This window comes from Balaenoptera borealis, assembly GCF_965194805.1.
Source record: "Balaenoptera borealis genome assembly, chromosome: 11".
Taxonomy (NCBI): Eukaryota; Metazoa; Chordata; class Mammalia; order Artiodactyla; family Balaenopteridae; genus Balaenoptera; species Balaenoptera borealis.
The window spans coordinates 15,067,245-15,085,500 of NC_138868.1; the positions used below are offsets into that span (position 1 = coordinate 15,067,245).

General features: G+C 38.5%; 1 protein-coding gene across 17 annotated transcripts in view; it reads left to right on the forward strand.

The window, feature by feature from the left end:
- The window catches only part of PHF21A (PHD finger protein 21A), a 195,409-nt gene that overhangs the window by 126,598 nt on the left and 50,555 nt on the right, over nt 1–18,256 (forward strand). For 15 of the 17 annotated variants that reach the window (XM_082340181.1, XM_082340178.1, XM_082340176.1 and 12 more), the window contains 2 exons: nt 10,478–10,678; nt 17,245–17,496. In XM_082340181.1, the coding sequence (XP_082196307.1) occupies nt 10,478–10,678; nt 17,245–17,496 (453 nt within the window). The remainder of the gene's footprint in view (nt 1–10,477; nt 10,679–17,244; nt 17,497–18,256) is intronic. The other 2 variants (XM_082340177.1, XM_082340174.1) reach the window with 1 other exon arrangement.

The following is an 18,256-nucleotide window of genomic DNA, read 5'->3' on the forward strand; positions in this document are numbered from 1 at the left end:
GAGAGATGAATACACAGAGCACAGAGGATTTTTAGGCAATGAAACTATTCCATGTGATACTGCAGTGGTGGATACATGTCATTGTACATTTGTCAAAATCCATAGAATGTACAACATTAAGAGTGAACCCTAAACACTCCTACACTGTTAGTAGAAATGTAAATTGGTGCAACCACTATTGAGAACAGTATGGAGGTTCCATAAGAAACTAAAAATAGAGCTACGATATGATCCAGGAATCCCAGTCCTGGGCATATATCCAGAGAAAACTCTAATTTGAAAAGATAATGCACCCCAGTGTTCATAGCAGCACTATTTACAATAACCAAAAAGTTGTGGAAGTAGCCTAAATGTCCATTGACAGATGAATGGATAAAAAAGATGTGGTGTATAAATAAATAAATAAATAAATAAATAAATAAATAAATAAATAAATAAATAAATAAAATGGAATATTACTCAGCCATAAAAAAGAATGAAATGATATGATTTGCAGCAACGTGGATGGACCTAGAGATTATCATGCTAAGTGAAGTAAGTCAGACGAAGACAAATATCATATGGTATCACTTATATGTGGAATCTAAAAAAAAAAAATACAAATGAATTTATTTACAAAACAGAAGCAGGCTCACAGGCATAGAAAACAAACTTATGGTTGTCAAAGGGGAAAGGGGGTGATTAATTAGGGGCTTGGGATTAGCAGATTCAAATACTATATATAAAATAGATGACAACAAGGTCCTACTGTAGAGCACAGGAAACTATACTCAATATCTTGTAATAACCTATAATGGAAAAGGATATGAAAAAGAATATGTATATATATGTATATCCGAATCACTTTGCTGTACACCAGAGACTAACACAACATTGTAAATAAACTATCCTTCAGTTTTTAAAAGAAGAGTGAACTCTAGTGTGAACTATGGATTTGGGGTGATAATGATGTGCCAATGTAGGTTCATCAGTTTTAGCAAATGTTCCGTTCTGATGGACTGCTGATAGGGAGACTGTGGGTGGGGGAGCAGGGGCTATGTGGGAATTCTCTGTACTTTCCACTCAGTTTTTTTTTTTTAGCTGTTTTAATAGGTGTGCAGTGATTATATCATCATTGTCTTTTTAAAATAAATTGATTGATTGATTGATTGATTTTTGTTTGCGTTGGGTCTTTGTTGCTGGGCATGGACTTTCTCTAGTTGTAGCAAGCAGGGGCTACTCTTTGCTGCAGTTCACGGGCTTCTCATTGCAGTGGCTTCTCTTGTTGTGGAGCACGGGCTCTGGGCGCGTGGGCTTCAGTAGTTGTGGCGTGTGGGCTCAGTAGTTATGGCTTGTGGGCTCAGTAGTTGTGGCTCACGGGCTCAGTCATTGTGGCTTGTGGGCTCTAGAGCGCAGGCTCAGTAGCTGTGGCGCACGGGCTTAGTTGCTCTGTGGCATGTGGGATCTTCCCAGACCAGGGCTCGAACCTGTGTCCCCTGCATTGGCAGGAGGATTCTTAACCACTGCGCCACCAGGGAAGTCCCTTTCCACTTAGTTTTACTGTGAACTTAAAATTGCTTTAAAAAATTAAGTCTATCACAGATACAGAGAACAAACTAGTGGTTACCAGTGGGAGGAGGGAAGGAGGAGGGGCAATATAGGAGTGGGAATTAAGAGGTACAAACTCTTAGGTATAAAATAAGCTACAAGGGCTTCCCTGGTGGTGCAGTGGTTGAGAATCCGCCTGCCAATGCAGGGGACACGGGTTCAAGCCCTGGTCTGGGAAGATTCCACATGCCGCGGAGCAACTGGGCCCGTGAGCCACAACTACTGAGCCTGCGCGTCTGGAGCCTGTGCTCCGCAACAGGAGAGGCCGCGATGGTGAGAGGCCCGCACACCGCGATGAAGAGTGGCCCCCGCTCGCCACAACTAGAGAAAGCCCTCGCACAGAAACGAAGACCCAACACAACCAAAAATAAATTAAAAAAATAATAAAAAAAAAAAGCTACAAGAATATATTGTACAACACGGGGAATATAGCAAATATTTTATAATAACTTTAAATGGAATATAACCTCTACAAATTGTGAATCACTATATTGTACACTTATATATATTGTATATCAACTATACTTCAGTGAAAAAATAAAAAAATAAAATAAAAAATAAAAATGAAAAGCAGGCTACAATAAAAAAAATTGTCTATTTAAAAAAAAAAAAAAGGGGGACGTATCTTATGTTCAGTACAATGTCCTCTTCTCTTTTGGCCCTGCACCTCAGTAATTTTGTTGGATGTGGAAACTGGAGAACAGTATAGTAAAGAGTGAGCTACACCTTCAGTACTAAAAAATATGTTAAAAGAAGATAAAAATAACAAATCATTTTTACTGTGGCCATTCCATCTTTTCTGAAAGTTAGAGTATGTGCTTGCGTGTGTAGGTGTGTGTGTGTAAAGACTTGAAATATTTGTGTAGAGATTTGTGAATTGGATTTAGTAATTTTCATAACCTATGAAAAATGTTTTTCTTCACACCTCAGATTTAATAAAGATTTAAAATTTTTAACAAAATGCTTTGTTCATGCTTTTTTCCTATATTGCTGAATGTCTCTCTCTTTAATAAAATTTCTAGTACTGACAGTTTAAAACAAAAAAATCAAACCTGCTCTGAAATTCTGAAAGATGAGTTCAGGTTTCTTCTGTTTCTGATGCAGAAAACTCAGACTAAATACAAAGTAGTGCAAATCATCCTCTGTCACGTGTCTTGGAAGGTCCAATCCCTTGAAGTTGACTATCCCTCATCTTGGCAGCCTACGTAGGTGATGGAATTGCTTCCTCTGTTGTTTTATGTGGGGTCTTGTCAGAAAGTAAATATGTAACACTGTTCATTTTTTTTCTTTAAGCGATTTTAACAAGTACTTGGTGATAAACTACTGAAATGCTGAATACTTTTTGTGAAATTAAGAGATACTCATTCAGTAGCTTTGGAACCTTTTAATCTACGTGTTTATCCTATTATGGCAGATGATAAAAAACATGTTTTTAAGCATCAAGAGTATTGTTCAGGTTGTACTTTTGTTAAAATACTTATTCAGAATATCATTGTTTAGTGATTTATAAGGCCTACTTTTGTTTAAACGTAAGGTAAACATTACATTTTATCAAAAAATATTTTTTACCTGATATATCCTGCCTGACACAGTATATTATTCTAATACTCTTGTCTTTTTTCTCTCTTTTAAGCAAAAACTGCAGAATTGAGGATTGTTAAAATATATCCTTGCCTTTGGAAATGATTGATCCGTGACTTAGTACGTGTATTCTGCGTAGAATTTGGTTAGATAATCTACTATATTTACCTCTCCCAGAATCTGATTATGTCTTGTGTTTCTGTGAAAAGAGGGCTTTCTGCATGATCTCCAGTTGTACCCAGGGCTTGGAGTAAGCAAAACAATCTGTTGTATCTGAGCAGTATTTTGTAAAATAATACAGGTTTTTGGTTTTCTTCTTCCTTTTCCCTCCCCCCATTTTAGGATCATTATTGTGCTTAAATTGTATTTTCATATCCAACTTGTCAGGGACTGGTACTGTGCAGCCATTTCCAATCATATTTCTTTTGTGAGGAAAACCATAGCAGCTTCAGGGCAGAGCAGTGAGAGAATTTCTATAGTGTATGGGACAGCTCTGACATTAACAAGGCAATGCTGCTTTTTAAGTTGTGGGGTAGAGCCATGGAATGATGAATGACAAGCTGCTGGTATGTGCAGGTTTGTAACAGATAGTTACAGAGGGCCATCCATTTTACTGAACTGGAGTTTAATTTACAAATTAATAGCCTTTGTGTCGTGTCTCACTGTGGTACAAACACAGTGATTCAGACACTTTTTTATATTAGCAAACGCTAAATTGCGCAGATTATAAATGGTTCTTATGTTTTTTTTCTGCTGTTCTCATTACTGTATCTAGGGTCTTTGCTGGGTCAGGTTACATTTAAATTGGACATCTATTTTATGCATTCAGAATATGGCCCTGAACCACTAATGAAGGTATAAGAAATCTGGGCTGTACCTTGATTTCTACACAGGAAAATATTCCCTAATGACCTTGATTTCTGAGATAAAAAGGCAACAGGTAGCATTCTTTCTTAATTGTACTTTTTTTGGTGATTCTCGTTTAAAAAAAAAAACGAGGTTTGAGCAAACATAAAATGTTTGACTAGGTGTTAAAAATAAAATGATTGAAAGATAATTGACATTGAAAAGTCACATTTAATTAGCTGCTGCTCTTAACTGAAAATTCACACTAGAGAAATTGTATTTTTCATGGGTTATCATCTGTGATTTTCACATTGCCCTCAACAATATCCTAAGCACTCCCCACCATTAATTCATTTGATCTTCAACATCTTTCTGAAGCAAGCAGGACGGTATAGCTTAGTACTTCAAAGAAACATAGAGAACTTAAATGCAAGCAAACTGGGTTCTGATTTTGGCTTCGTTCGTCTTTTATTATAGAGAAATATATTACAATTCCCATCGTGCAGTCCTCTTTTTTAGTCTGTCTCTATGTTGGTACTATTTTGTCCTAGCATCTGGGTATGTTACATATTGAAGCACTGTAGTTCTCCAGGGACCCATCTCTCTTGAGTAAACAGCTACACTTTTTCTTGTTTGATGCAAATTAAGGACAGTCCCCAGGTTCTTAGAAGGGTTCCTAGATTTAGACAAAGTTTGACTGTAGCAGTCTTAGCAGTCCTTTATAGTCATGCATAAGGAGTTGGGGGAAGGTGGGGTTGAGTTTACCTATTAGAGCGTGAATGAGCTAAATTAGAAAAAAGTAAACTGCATTTCAATCAGGCTGTCAAATAAAGGGTCTAATCCCCAATGGAAATGGGATATAAATCCCATTGATATGAATACGAGGTCTAATCTCCTGTGGAGATGGGATGTAAAACCTATTGATATACATATCAGCGTGTGTATGTGTGTGTGTGTGTGTGTGTGTGTGTGTGTATTTTGAAGGAAGAGTAAACCCCAAAGAATATTTTTTTAATTAAAGAAGCCAAAGTCTAATCAGTATCATGACTTATGCATTCTCCACCATCTGTTAAGCATCCATGTAGAGAATTTTGAACTTTACTGAAAAAAGAACCCTGATAATTCCAACTGCTGCTGTTCCTTAATTCATCTAAATTGTACTGTTCAAATTCCATGACACCTTGTGAAGAACTATAAAATATCTATGTTCCCAACTCTCTATGACCAAACAAATCCTCTTTAGTAGACAACATACACAGTTCACTGTATAAGATGAGGTTGTAGATACTGCTCTGTCAAACAGGTAGTGTTTTTCAAGAATATATTCCTTTTAAAAAAGGCTTATAAGGTTAGAAGCTATTTGTCTAATTCTAACCCTGAAACTGAATATCGGAGAGTTTGGGGGAAAACCTTCTAGTGCCTTACAAAATGAATGAAACAATTATTTTTATCTAAGTACGCATGTATATGTGTGTGTGTGTGTGTGTGTGTGTGTGTGTATACACACACACACACACATATTTTTTTTTTTCGGCCGTGCCACGCAGCTTTCGGGATCTTAGTTGCCCGACCCAGGGATTGAACCCGGGCCCTGGCAATGAAAGCCCTGAGTCCTAGCCACTGGACTGCCAGGAAATTCCCCTAAGTATGTTTTTATAGATGCTGCCACCAATATTTTCCCTCCTACTCCCCTGTCAGAATTCTATCCTGTGTGTCTCCCCTAAACATTCCCTCTAATAACTTCAGTACATACCCTCTCATTGAATTTCAGTAATATATTACATCAAGAAGGAGCTTATTTTGAGTTTATTGCTTCTTGTTCCTGTGTCTTTGTTCATAAAATGGTGGAATCTTCACTTAATTTTCTGTTTCCTTTAAACAGCACATACCTTTTACTCTGGATTGTAATTTTGTCATTAATGTTATGCCAGTAACATACCCTATTCTTTAGAGGATAATTATGAGGCAGCATTCTGAAGACTCGTGTAATCTCTTTCCTGCATCTTCAGTGTTGTTGAATATTGGTGTTACTTATAAATACAGTTGGTTGACTTTCAGTTGGACAGTAGAAAGGTTTTTTTTCTCCTCTCTTTGGGTAAATTCTGATTTTATTAACAAATGTAAATTTCTCCATGTTAGTTTTTATGCACACAAAAAATTTAGTATCCCCGGTTTCATTTGGGCAATTGGTGAGTCTGAAGACCTGGAAAGATTTTTCATTGCATTTTAGGTATGAAGATGGGTAAGGTTTGTTCTTGACTTTCTGGATTTGTGACAAGTTACAAGTCTACCAGTTTCTGGTATGAGGGGGAAGGTTATATTTTCTGATTGTGTGGTTGATCATAGAGAAAACAAGGATGAAATTTTAAGGCAATACTGTGTAGGAAGATGTCTGGGTGGATGTGGCCCTCTCATAATTGATTCAAGAACAGGTAATGCTGAGTGGAACACAAGCAAGCAGAGTGACTGTGTGGAAAAACAGAGCCTTGAAGCACCAGCGTCCAGTTGTGGAGGATAGGGCTTGTGCCTGCATTTGCTTTTGAGAGAAGCTTTCTAAAATTTGTGTGAGGATTGGATGGAAATAAATTGGTGGCTCAATTGGAGGGGTAGGGGCTGTTCTTCCACCACTCCATCTCCCTTCTGTATTGACCAAGGCCATGGCACTTGGAATGATTGACTTCCACAGCAGAAAAATGAACCCTATTTTCTGTTGAATCGGACTGATAAATTTCTGTGTTTTTCTTTGGAATCTGTCTTGCTGTCGTGTGAACACGTTGATAGTATCGCTGAATGTCACAATATTGATCACGGTGACTACCTGTCTCAGAAACTGTGACTTCAAGTGTCAGAGGCTCTGTGAACCCTTCTGCCTGAACAAGCCCTGATGAAACCTAGCGATGCGAATGTCTAGGGAATTGGAGGCTTGGAATCACATTCTGGGTTTATGGAGCAGTTCTTGACAGATGAATTGAGGGGGGCGGTACTTGCCGTTCTGGATGCCTGGCACATTGGCCTGTTGTTTATAGAAAATATATTAAGGAGAGAAGGTAATAAATTTTAACTTTTCTCTCCTGCCTTCATTCTTTCCAGCTTTTCCTTTTTCATTTCTTTTGTTCCCCACCCCCCCTTTTAATTTTAATTTTATTTTTTTAACACTTTATTGGAGTGTAATTGCTTTATCATCCCCCCTTTTTTAGCTCTCATTAACTTGTTAGTGAGTGATGAATGGCCAGTTTGTGAGACTTAGCCTTTTCTGAAAGCTTCAGGATAAGGTTCCAAGATAATTAGCTATGTTTAAAGGTCTCCTTTATATGTGAACAACATTGAAAATATCCAGTTGTTTAGGCCAGTATAACTTTCATCAGTGACCAGCAGAAGTCATGATTTCTTTGTTTAAGACAAAGAAATGGTAGAAGAATATAGTTTCACTTCCTGTGGAGATGAGAGGCTTCTTAAGAACTTTGCTTGATACTACAAGCTAAAATTTATGAGATATTATAGCTGTATTCTCTCACCGCCACCCAGAACTGGTACTGACCCAGATCGGGGTCCTGCTGGAGTTAATGTGACTGTTGTATTTGCCAGAGCTGCAAGACTGAATTAGAAGAAGACTGGATTGTGGAACCTAGAAAAGCCAGCTACTGCTCAGGGCAACTCTCCTTTATTAGTCGGTCCTTAAAAGAGTGTGCAGGGTCTCTGTACACCTAAGGAGTGCCTCCACTGCAGAGCTCACCTAACTTTAGATCATTGGTTTTCAAAATGCAGTGAATAGTTTATTTGACAGAAGGCATCAGTGCTTCCCCTGACCCTTGATTTTTTAAAAAAATTTCATAGACATGCACAACTATATTCTGGGTATTCTTCTAGTCTTCTGGTGAACACAGCAAGGACTGCCAGGGCAATGCATTTCTGAGCGGTTCTCTGAAATATGCCAGCGCCTTCTTTCAAAGAAAGCATTACCCACCCCATATGATCTGACCCGTGTCCAATCTGCGCAGCTCTCTCTCTCTTTCTTCTTTTTTTCCTCTTCTCAAGGACTAATGAAAGTTTGCGAGTATTTTGATCCCATCTCCCCTCCTCGCTTTGTTTCAGGCCCTAGGGGAGGAACAGTTGTGAATGCATCGTGACTCACTGACTCCCACGTTCCTGATTCGGGTTCTGATTGGTGGTCACCTTGCTCTAGCCATATGGCTTCAGAGTACTCTAGCCTGCGTCCCTTTCTTGTTCCTTCCCCTACTGTTCCCTTTTGTTGTACAAAACACTGGGAGTGGGTTCCAAGCTTTGTCTCTTGCTTCTAGTTCAACCCGGTTAGGCAGTAAGTAGGAGAGCACACTGTATTTCCTAAAAGCGGCTATAGAGGAGAAAAACACCCTTTCCTTTTTTGTCTGGTATAGTAATTATTTAGTTTCCTGTGCTGTTTTTGTTCAAAGTTTATTTTTTGGCAGGTGTCACATTTGTGTTTGTATTATTTCCTCCTGGTTTCTCTCCTCCCCCTGATTTGAGCTGGGGGGTTTTGTTTTTGTTTTGGTAACGGGACTAAGAATGATGCTGTACTTTAGCTAGTTTGTTAATATGTTTGATTAATGGTGATTAATATGTTGGGGAGGGGGACTGAAAGCAACTCTAAATAATTACTTAATTGTTAAATGTCTTATTGTTCTGGCAGTCACCAAGCAATAAAGTCTACATGTGATACTCAGAATTATCCATGCCACCACTACTGTTACTTCCCCTTCTCTTAAACTATATCTATTCAATTACTCTGAGCTTTACACTTGAGAAATAGGATTTTGAAGACTTGAAAGTTATTTTTATAAGAACTTTTTTATTAATTTGCATTTTTAGTATTCTGCAGATGGTTTCTGGAAAGACTTTGGACTTTACGTCTTTTCTTTTTAATATTTAACTGCTCAAAGAGGTGGTGCTAGCAGAGTGCAAAGTATAGCAGACCCCCCCCCCGCCAAGTTGGTCTTTATGTGATATTTTCATTGCCTAAAAAGAATCAGTAATAAAAATATTAAAATTTTTCTCAAGAATGTATTTTGTATTGACTTAAAGTTTTTAAAAATCCATTTTATAAATGTTCTAATGTTCAAATATGTCAAGGAAGTAACCTGCAGGTTTGGATTCTTTAGAGAGTGTGTGTAGTGAAGTTGGTTAGAATCATAGGCAGGAATGTGAAATCAACCTGGCCCTTATGGTTTCACTTAACCCCTTATTTAAAGATCTTCATTTACTTCTTCTCTATTTAAATCTATATTAGAAGACAGTAATCTATTTTTGTCAGAAATAACAAACCTCAGCTGGTGAACTCACTTGAAAGTGTAGGCGAGGAGTGCTGCTTATACTTTCTTCCAGCCATTAGGGCAGGAGAGTCAGAACCCAGGTCTGACCCCGAATGGTTATTATATTTTCTCTGAGCCATTTGCTGGTCTTTGCTTCCATCACTTCACACATCATGTGAAGAGAACGAGGACATTTACTTAGCCGCCATAGTTCTAGATGCAGAGTTTAGTTGTGAACAAAATAAATCCGTACCCACATGGAGCTTACCTTTCGTTGAAATGTATTATTATAGTAATGAAGGTTTCCAAATGCACCATTTTCTTGGATTTCAACAAGGACAGAAAATTCAAAAAACCTTAATTAAAAATTTTCATCCTGTATAGCTAAAACACTACTCTGCCTAAGCAAATGTATGTGTTTTCATAGATCCTGTTCCAGCAAAGCAGTGCTCGTGAGTTACATGTTTCAGTTATTTACAGTGTCTGTTGTGTATATTGCGTAGTGCTGGGATCAAGGTTTCTTTGTTTAAAAGTCTTTTTAATGTTTGAAACTGCCATTAGATACATGATGTTTGTTTGATTAACAAAAATTACTGTAGTATAACTGGTATGTATGTTATCAGATGCAAAAAAAATAAACAAATGACCAACAGTGTGTGCCACTCATAGTTCCAAGTACTTTACGTGAGGCAGTTTGGTACTCGTAAGAATCCTAAGGATATTATTAATCACCTCATCTTTACAGTAAGAACAGGAAATTGAGGCACAGATAGGTTAAGTGGCTTGACCAACATCATATAGCTGGTAAGTAGCAAAACTGAAATTTGAATTGAGGCAGTATGTTTCCAAAGTTGTGTCTTCACTGCTACGTTACACTGCCCTTCCAGCCCAGCACACTAAATAATAATAGTCAAGGAGTCTCAGCTCTGCTATGTGACCTCCATTAGCTTTTCTTCTCATCTGTGCCTCCGTTTCCCTTTATAGATTGATATAAAACGTTACTTATGCCATGGGTTTTTTCCCTCAGTTGTCTAATCTGTAAATTTTAGATGTAACAAGATCTAGAATAAGCTAGTTACAGAAAAGATTTCAGAGGCATATAATTGCTGCCTATTTCTATACAGCTGAGATAGAACAATATTCTCATAGATTTTATTCTTTTTTGTCCTCCTTTGTAGAAAAGAGTAGTTGAACAGCTTCGGAAGAACCTGATAGTAAAGCAAGAACAACCAGACAAGTTCCAAATACAGCCATTGCCACAATCTGAAAACAAGCTACAAACAGCACAGCAACAACCACTACAGCAGCTACAGCAGCAACAGCAGTACCACCACCACGCCCAGTCGGCTGCATCCTCTCCCAGCCTGACTGCTTCACAGGTACAAGTGTGGATGGAGCACCTCGGGCTTCGTGCTGTAGGCTGATTTGCTATGGGTCATGGAGAACTAGGTCCTGTTTCAGACTATGTTAACAACCTCAACCAGCACTAAACAAAGGTTATTTTGGTTACTTTTTTATACTGTACTGGGATAATAATCACTTGAAATTCATTGCCTGAAGGAAATGACATTACCAAGGAGTAAAAGTTAAACTGATTTCCCATCTGTCCAAAGAAGGAGAAAAGGTAATCAGTGACAATGAAAAATCACTTCTCTGTATTAGAACAGAATTAAAGTCTTCTTTTGAACTTCTGGAAGTATTTATTTGCACTTGTTCTAAAAGTCTGTGTGACTTGACCCTCAGGAATTGTTTTTCTGGAATTCTTAGCAGTTAGGTGTGGAGATATTCCAGGATCAGTACCCATGGAACCAGGTAGAAAGAGGCATTTAGAAGGTGGTATATTTCATAGAAATGAAATATTCATTTCCAAGTCCAATTCATCTCATATGAGAATATGTATCTGTTCTCATATACTAGAGGAAATCTGAAATGGAAGCTACAGGTCAAAAATAGCACTAAGGAGTGGGAAATCTAATAATATGCTAATTGGTGTATCTGTGCAAATGATTTTACTGAAAAGGGCATTTACACTACCATATAATGTAAGGATATTGAGGCAATCAAGACACACAAAAAGGACATATTTGGGAATGTTTCTATTAAGAAAAGTATTCAAGCTTGATCTCCACATACTTACATGTAGTGTGGGCATACCTTTTAAAATGGGACACTTGAGCAGTGGTTCTTGATCTTTGGAGGTCCCAGACTCCTTTAAGACTCTGTTGAAAGCCATGGATTCCCTCCCTGGAAAAATACACACTCACACCTAATACAGTCATTTTTTGCACATGATTTCAAAGACTTTGGGATCTTCTGAAACCTAAGCATGGACACCTCTCACCCACCAACACCATCTTCACTGTATCTATATGTAGAGAAAAAGATTGTAGTTTACTTGGTTAGTCACCACTTATGGACATTGTGCTGGTTCATATACAATACTTTGCAAATGAAAAATACATTACTTGCAAAAATACTGAAGATTACTAAAGATAGTTAACAGTTAATAGAGGTTACCATATACTGGCATTCTCCTAAGCGCTTTACATGTATAACATACACAGTCTTCACCCCATCCCTACTAAGGACAGTATTATTATTATCTCTGTTTTTTAGAAAAGAAAACTAAGGCACAGAAAGATTAAGTAATTACCTAAAATCATATATGTATTATATGGTGGAGCCAAGATTTGAACCCAGATGTTCTGGCTAAAAATTCTGCCCATTCGCTGCTCTAGACTGCCATACCAAAAAAAGAAATGCCAACGTTATATAAAATGCCAAAGAAGGAAAATGAAGAATCCCTGTTGTAAATCAGGTCGCTAGAGTGGCCTACATCATTTTTACCCTAATCTCCAAGGCTATTTGGAAATTAGGCATTCAAACTGACTTTAAAACCCCCCTGACCAGCATTTATATTTCTTCTAAAAGATTGCCTATCAGTTTACTTTTTTTGGAGTTTTAAACAGAGTTGGATTGGTTGTTCTCTTCTCAAAGTACAATTTGATCAGAAAGTGTTTACATGGAAGGAGTGTGGTAGAATTCATTGTTTCCTGGTACTAGGAATTTTCTCTCCTAACCCATGGAAACTTTCTGTTCAAGTGCCATTCCATATCACACAAATCAGAGAAAATACTTATATAATACTTACAATAGCTATTTCCTTCCCTGGGAATCTGAGTTCTGTGCAGCTTTGGGATGGTAATAGTAAGGGGCCTAGGGCTATCCCCAAAACGGTGTTATGTGGCATCCCTCCATCTGGTAGCCCACCTGATATATTTAATTGATTTAGCTAAGCTTGTTTTATATTATTTTGTTTCGTTTAATGTTAAAAGCCATAAGATCTCTAGGTTATTGGGTTTTGTTTTTATAGTAAACTGTCAATCATTATTTATCACGTGCTCCTTATATGAGAGCTTCTGGTATACAAAGAGGTAGTAATGGTCCCTGCCTAGAATCTGGTAAACTATGATAATTATTTTCATTCATTATGTAAATATTTATTGAGTCTCTACTATATGCAAGCCCTCTGCTAGGCAATGTCTTGTAAATAAGACAGAATTTCTGTCTTCAAGAACTTAACAAATTTAGAGGAGAGGAAGATGTAAACAGCTAACAAAGAAGAATAAAATGAAAGCACCTGGGAAAATACCAGATGACAGTAATATTGACTAGAGGGATCAGAGAATGCTTCATAAAGGAGGTGGCTTTTGATCAGGGCCTTGACAGATAAGTGAGATTTCAGTGACGGAGCAGAGGGGGAAGAACATCAAGGTGTAGAGAACAATGTGAACAGAAGTATGGACTCAAAAAAGTAAATGCGTGTCTTGGAAATAGCAAGTAGGCTGATGTGGCTGGAGCGTGGATTCCAGGAAATGGTGGAGAGGGATATAAAACCAGAAGGTAGGAAGAGGCTAGCTTGTGGAAGCCCTCCAATATGTGGCAGAACTTTTGGGGTTTTTGGCAGTCATAGGGAGTCATTAAAGATTCATGAGGTCAAGGACAAATGGGAAGTTTAATATACGGCATGTACTAAATTTCTAAGTCCAGAAAGGATTAACTATTAATTTAGCAATCTGCATGGGCAGGGAGGAGGTGCTAGGATGAGAAAGTGTTTTATTCTAAGTCAGGTGATTAGCGTGTAGCAAGTCATGGGGGAGTGGGAGGATCCGTTTCCTTTACTTAGCTAACTCCAGCTTATGTTTGTATGTATATTTTGAAATTTTTCCAAACTACAGAAAAAAATGAAAGAATAGTTGAACACAGGCGTACCCTTCAACTTAAATTCACAACTCTGTCATTTTAAATGAGTACAAATGTAAAGAAGCATGCAGTTAATAAAACCAAACAGAAAATAAACCCTTACAGACGGAAGGGGGAGGGGTTCTATTGATAGTTGTCCGAGTGTACAACAGTTACCTTCCATTCAAAATTAAACACATAGGGATTTCCCTGGTGGCGCAGTGGTAAAGAATCCACCTGCCAATGCAGGGAACACGGGTTCGAGCACTGGTCCAGGAAGATCCCACATGACGCGGAGCAACTAAGCCTGTGTGCCACAGCTAGTGAGCCTGTGCTCTAGAGCCCTCGAGCCACAACTACTGAGCCCGCGTGCCACAACTACTGAAGCCCGTGCGCCTAGAGCCCGTGCTCCACAACAAGAGAAGCCACCGCAGTGAGAAGCCCGCACACTGCAACAAAGAGTAGCCCCGGGGCTTCCCTGGTGGCGCAGTGGTTGGGAGTCCGCCTGCCAATGCAGGGGACATGGGTTCGGGCCCTGGTCTGGGGGGATCCCGCGTGCCGTGGAGCGGCTGGGCCCGTGAGCCACAGCTGCTGAGCCTGCGCGTCTGGAGCCTGTGCTCCGCAACGGGAGAGGCCGCGATGGTGAGAGGCCCGCGCACCGCGATGAAGAGTGGCCCCCACTTGCCACAGCTAGAGAAAGCCCTCGCACAGAAGTGAAGACCCAACACAGTCAAAAAAAATAAATATAAATTAATTAATTAATTAAAAAAAAAAAGTAGCCCCGGCTCGCTGCAACTAGAGAAAGCCTGAACGCAGCAACGAAGACCCAACTCAGCCAAAAATAAATAAATAAATAAAATAAATTAAACAAAAAATTAAACAAATAGTCTAAAATAGATGTGGAAGTTAATTAGAGCCCATAGTAATAATCCCTCTAAGTTCTGATTTGTACGTTGGAGTTTATCTTTTTTAAATCAATACCTCATGCTTTGCAGGTAAAAAAAAAACAATAACTTAGCAAAAAAAAAAAGGATTTTGCTGTTAGTGCTTCTTGCCATGCATTTTCTGCATTAACTTATAGTTCATGCAGTTTGGGTTTTGTTCATAAAGAACCCCTTCATGAAACTGGGGAAACTGCTATCATCTTTTGAAGGTGATCATACTTGGATAGCATCAACCAGCCAAGGACTAATCACAGCTTCCATAAAAATAATTTTTTTTTGTTTCTGGGCACCTTTCCTCACTGTCTTCTCTTCCTCCTGCCAGAACAATTCAGAGGTTTTCATTAGGTTTGGATATCAAAATTCTAGATTCTCTCTGTCATCTAAACTCAGAACTCCAGGGGTTTGATTTATGTTCCCTAGTACTTACAGTAGAATAAGCACCAGACCAGGAGTAAAGATCTAAGCAGTACCTGTGTCAATACCTGGTGTCAGTAAATGGTTAGCAAATAAATGTATTCTTCAAAAGCTTTTCATCAGTGCATATAGTACTAGGTCTTGTGCCTCTATATACAAAGAGAGTTATGTAGATGCTAGAATACATGGAGTGAAATTAGCTACACCCAAATATTTATAATGTAGAATAAAAATGCTAACCTAACGTGAACAGACTTGTTAGAATTCAGTGCTTTTTAGTGTTGCAGGTAATGCTAAGTATATAAATCAGGTGAGTTTGAGGTTTTACTCACTTTTTAAGAAAAATTATTCAAAAGATTGATAATGACTTACCTGAATCAAGGATGTTTTAAACAAAAGTATATTGACCCTCTTTTAAAGTAGTACCAACATGCATGACTGTTTTTAAAATCCATGTCAGTGAGTTCTGCTGATTAGAGCTTTTCTTCCATAACCTGTGTTGGCACCAGGATTAAATGCTATCTGGTGTGACTTGCTCACCACTTCAAAAGTTCTTTGTATTTAAATGTTTTAAATTGATGGAGAGAGCAAATATCACACTGGGTTAAAAACACATATTAAAAATAGCAGGTAATATAAAGTCAGTCCCACTGCTACACTACTATAACATTTCTGATGATAAATAGCACTTAGCTTTTATTTGGTTTTCATCACTGATAGGCAGGATGACCTGCTACCTCCCCAAATAAATAATTATCAGTGTTCCCCCCTTTTACTCCCATTTCACACTTGAGAGGACAGTGGCAAGGAGAATGAGCCATTCTGTATTGTTGACTTAGAGAAGAGGAACATATTTGGGTGATTTTAGTTGCAGGCATCAATAAGGATTGCTCATTAGGCTGTGATGGGATAGACAAGGCCAGATTATTACACTTTTTGGTTAAAAGAAAAAAAGCTGTTAAAATATTAGATAATACATGCATGTATGTGTTTAAGGCAGAAAAATTACTTAGAACCAAACAATACACAAGGACTTGCATAGACACTGAAATAGAAATTCACAAAGGAATTTGTTCAGATCTGTTTCAGGGAGAGTGGGGTCCTTTTCCCTGGTCGAGGGCAGTGCTGTCCAGTAGAACTTTCTGTAGTGTTGGAAAGCTCCACTGTCCAGTTTGGTAGCCACTAGCCATGTGTGGCTGTAAACATGTGAAATGTGGCTAGTGTGACTGAGGAACTGATGTTTTAATCTTTATTTTGTTTTTATTAAATTTGAATACCTGCATGAGGCTATTAGCTACCAAACTGATCAGTGCAAGTGTAGAGTGAGAAGAAAAAGGTGAAATAATATCAAAATCAGAACCAACAAGTTAGACCAGGTATATTTTCACGTTTCTGAAACATCTCTATCTTGAGTGACTAGTAGCATTCGATAGATGTGTATGCCGTGAAATGAGGTTGTTTATATTTTCTTGTTTTGTAGCTGGCTCCTTTAATTACTCTAATAGAAAGTCTAGAAAAATACAGCTTCAAAGCTGCAGTAGCGCTTGTGGAGCATCAGTCAAGTCCTCTCACCTCAGTTCAGACTCTGATCTCTAAGACTTTCTGAGACTCAGGTGTTTGTTTCCACCTTGTCGCCTTTTTCTGGATCTTTCCTCACTTCTGCAGCAGTCCTCCAGAGCAAAGATTGTAGGTAGTGATTCATATCCCTTTGGTATCAAGAGCTGGTATTTACTATACTAGTTGGTTAATAGGTTTCATTATCTAGAGTTTGGGATTTACTGCCTTTGAGGCAACAATTGTACTAATTCTTGTGTGAGTTGCCCTTCCTCTTCTCCAGGGTGACACTCAAAAGAATTAAAAGACACTGTCGTTTTATCCCAGCCTTTGTGTCGCAGGAGGCAGATATCCAGAATTATATGATAGCTTTCTTCATATTGATGAGGTTGTAGCAATTAATGATAGAGATGGTGTGTACCTCATTGATTTGCAACTTCTACAAAATTTAAATTAATTGAGAGCAAGCAAAGAATTAGAAAAATCAGAAGAAATAGGTGTACTCATATTCTGTATCTGTAAACTCACCCCCTTCCTTGTTGAGAACCCTGTGCCCATATTAGTCTGCAGTTATTACTATGAACTTAAAGCTAAATTTGAGAACTCTAGCAAACTAGAGATTGCCTTTTCGTGTAGTAAGAACTGTGCTTTATGTACACAAAAGAAATGTTGTTATACCAAGAAACTTGACTGATTATGAGAATTATTGCTTTGTTTTCTTCTGGAGGCTAGCATTTTGTTTAGTGGGATGACACTTCAGCGTCCTAATGTCTGTTCTCCATGTCTCCTAGAAGACTGTAACTACAGCTTCTATGATTACCACAAAGACACTACCTCTCGTCTTGAAAGCAGCAACTGCGACCATGCCTGCCTCTGTTGTGGGCCAGAGACCTACCATTGCTATGGTGACCGCCATCAACAGTCAGAAGGCTGTGCTCAGCACTGATGTGCAGAACACACCAGTCAACCTCCAGACGTCTAGTAAGGTCACTGGGCCTGGGGCAGAGGCTGTCCAAATTGTGGCAAAAAACACAGTCACTCTGGTAAGCCAGCAGCTGCTACTCATGTGTGCCCACATGTGAGGGTTCAGGATATGCATTTGTAGAGTATATCCACTTTATGCTCCTGCTGGATTTGTCAGTCTCCATCACTCTTCTACCATACCAAATTCCCCTTTGGGGCTGACAAGGGAATACGGCATTCCTGCTATCTATTTAAATAACTATAGAGGTGTTCTTACACCAAGGATCAAAACTCTTTGAGGTATTATCTGAGGCCAAAGTATGACTTGACTTAAGGGGGGAAAATGTCCTTCACAGAGGCATTTACACTGTTTCATGTATCTCTCCCTCTATCCTAACCACACTCCTTCCTGTGAAACTAGAGTGCTTAAACTCTCTGGTGCTATGTTACCAATTTGGGGAAAATGCTGTGAATTTTTTTAGTTCACCTTCCCTTGAAATTGCACTCAGGAAGTACTGGAGTTAGTTGGGCACTTTAAAATTTTTCAAGAAACTCACAAATAACAGTGTCCATGTCCAAGGTCCATCAGAAAAAAGATCCCTAGAAGGAAGAAGTACTTGAACAAAAATTGTTCTTGAGATTTCTAGGGTAAAACTGTCTAAAAACTGTTTTCAGAATATACCCAAATTGTAGTTTAAATGTCCGTTCTTAAAATGGAAGCTAAGAGCTCTTGGTGGCTTTTGAATAATGACCAGTGGTGAGTGAAACTAGAGGGCATTAAAGTGAAGCTTTACAACTTACCCAGGAATCTTTAGGGAAGTAACCAAATCACTCAGCCGG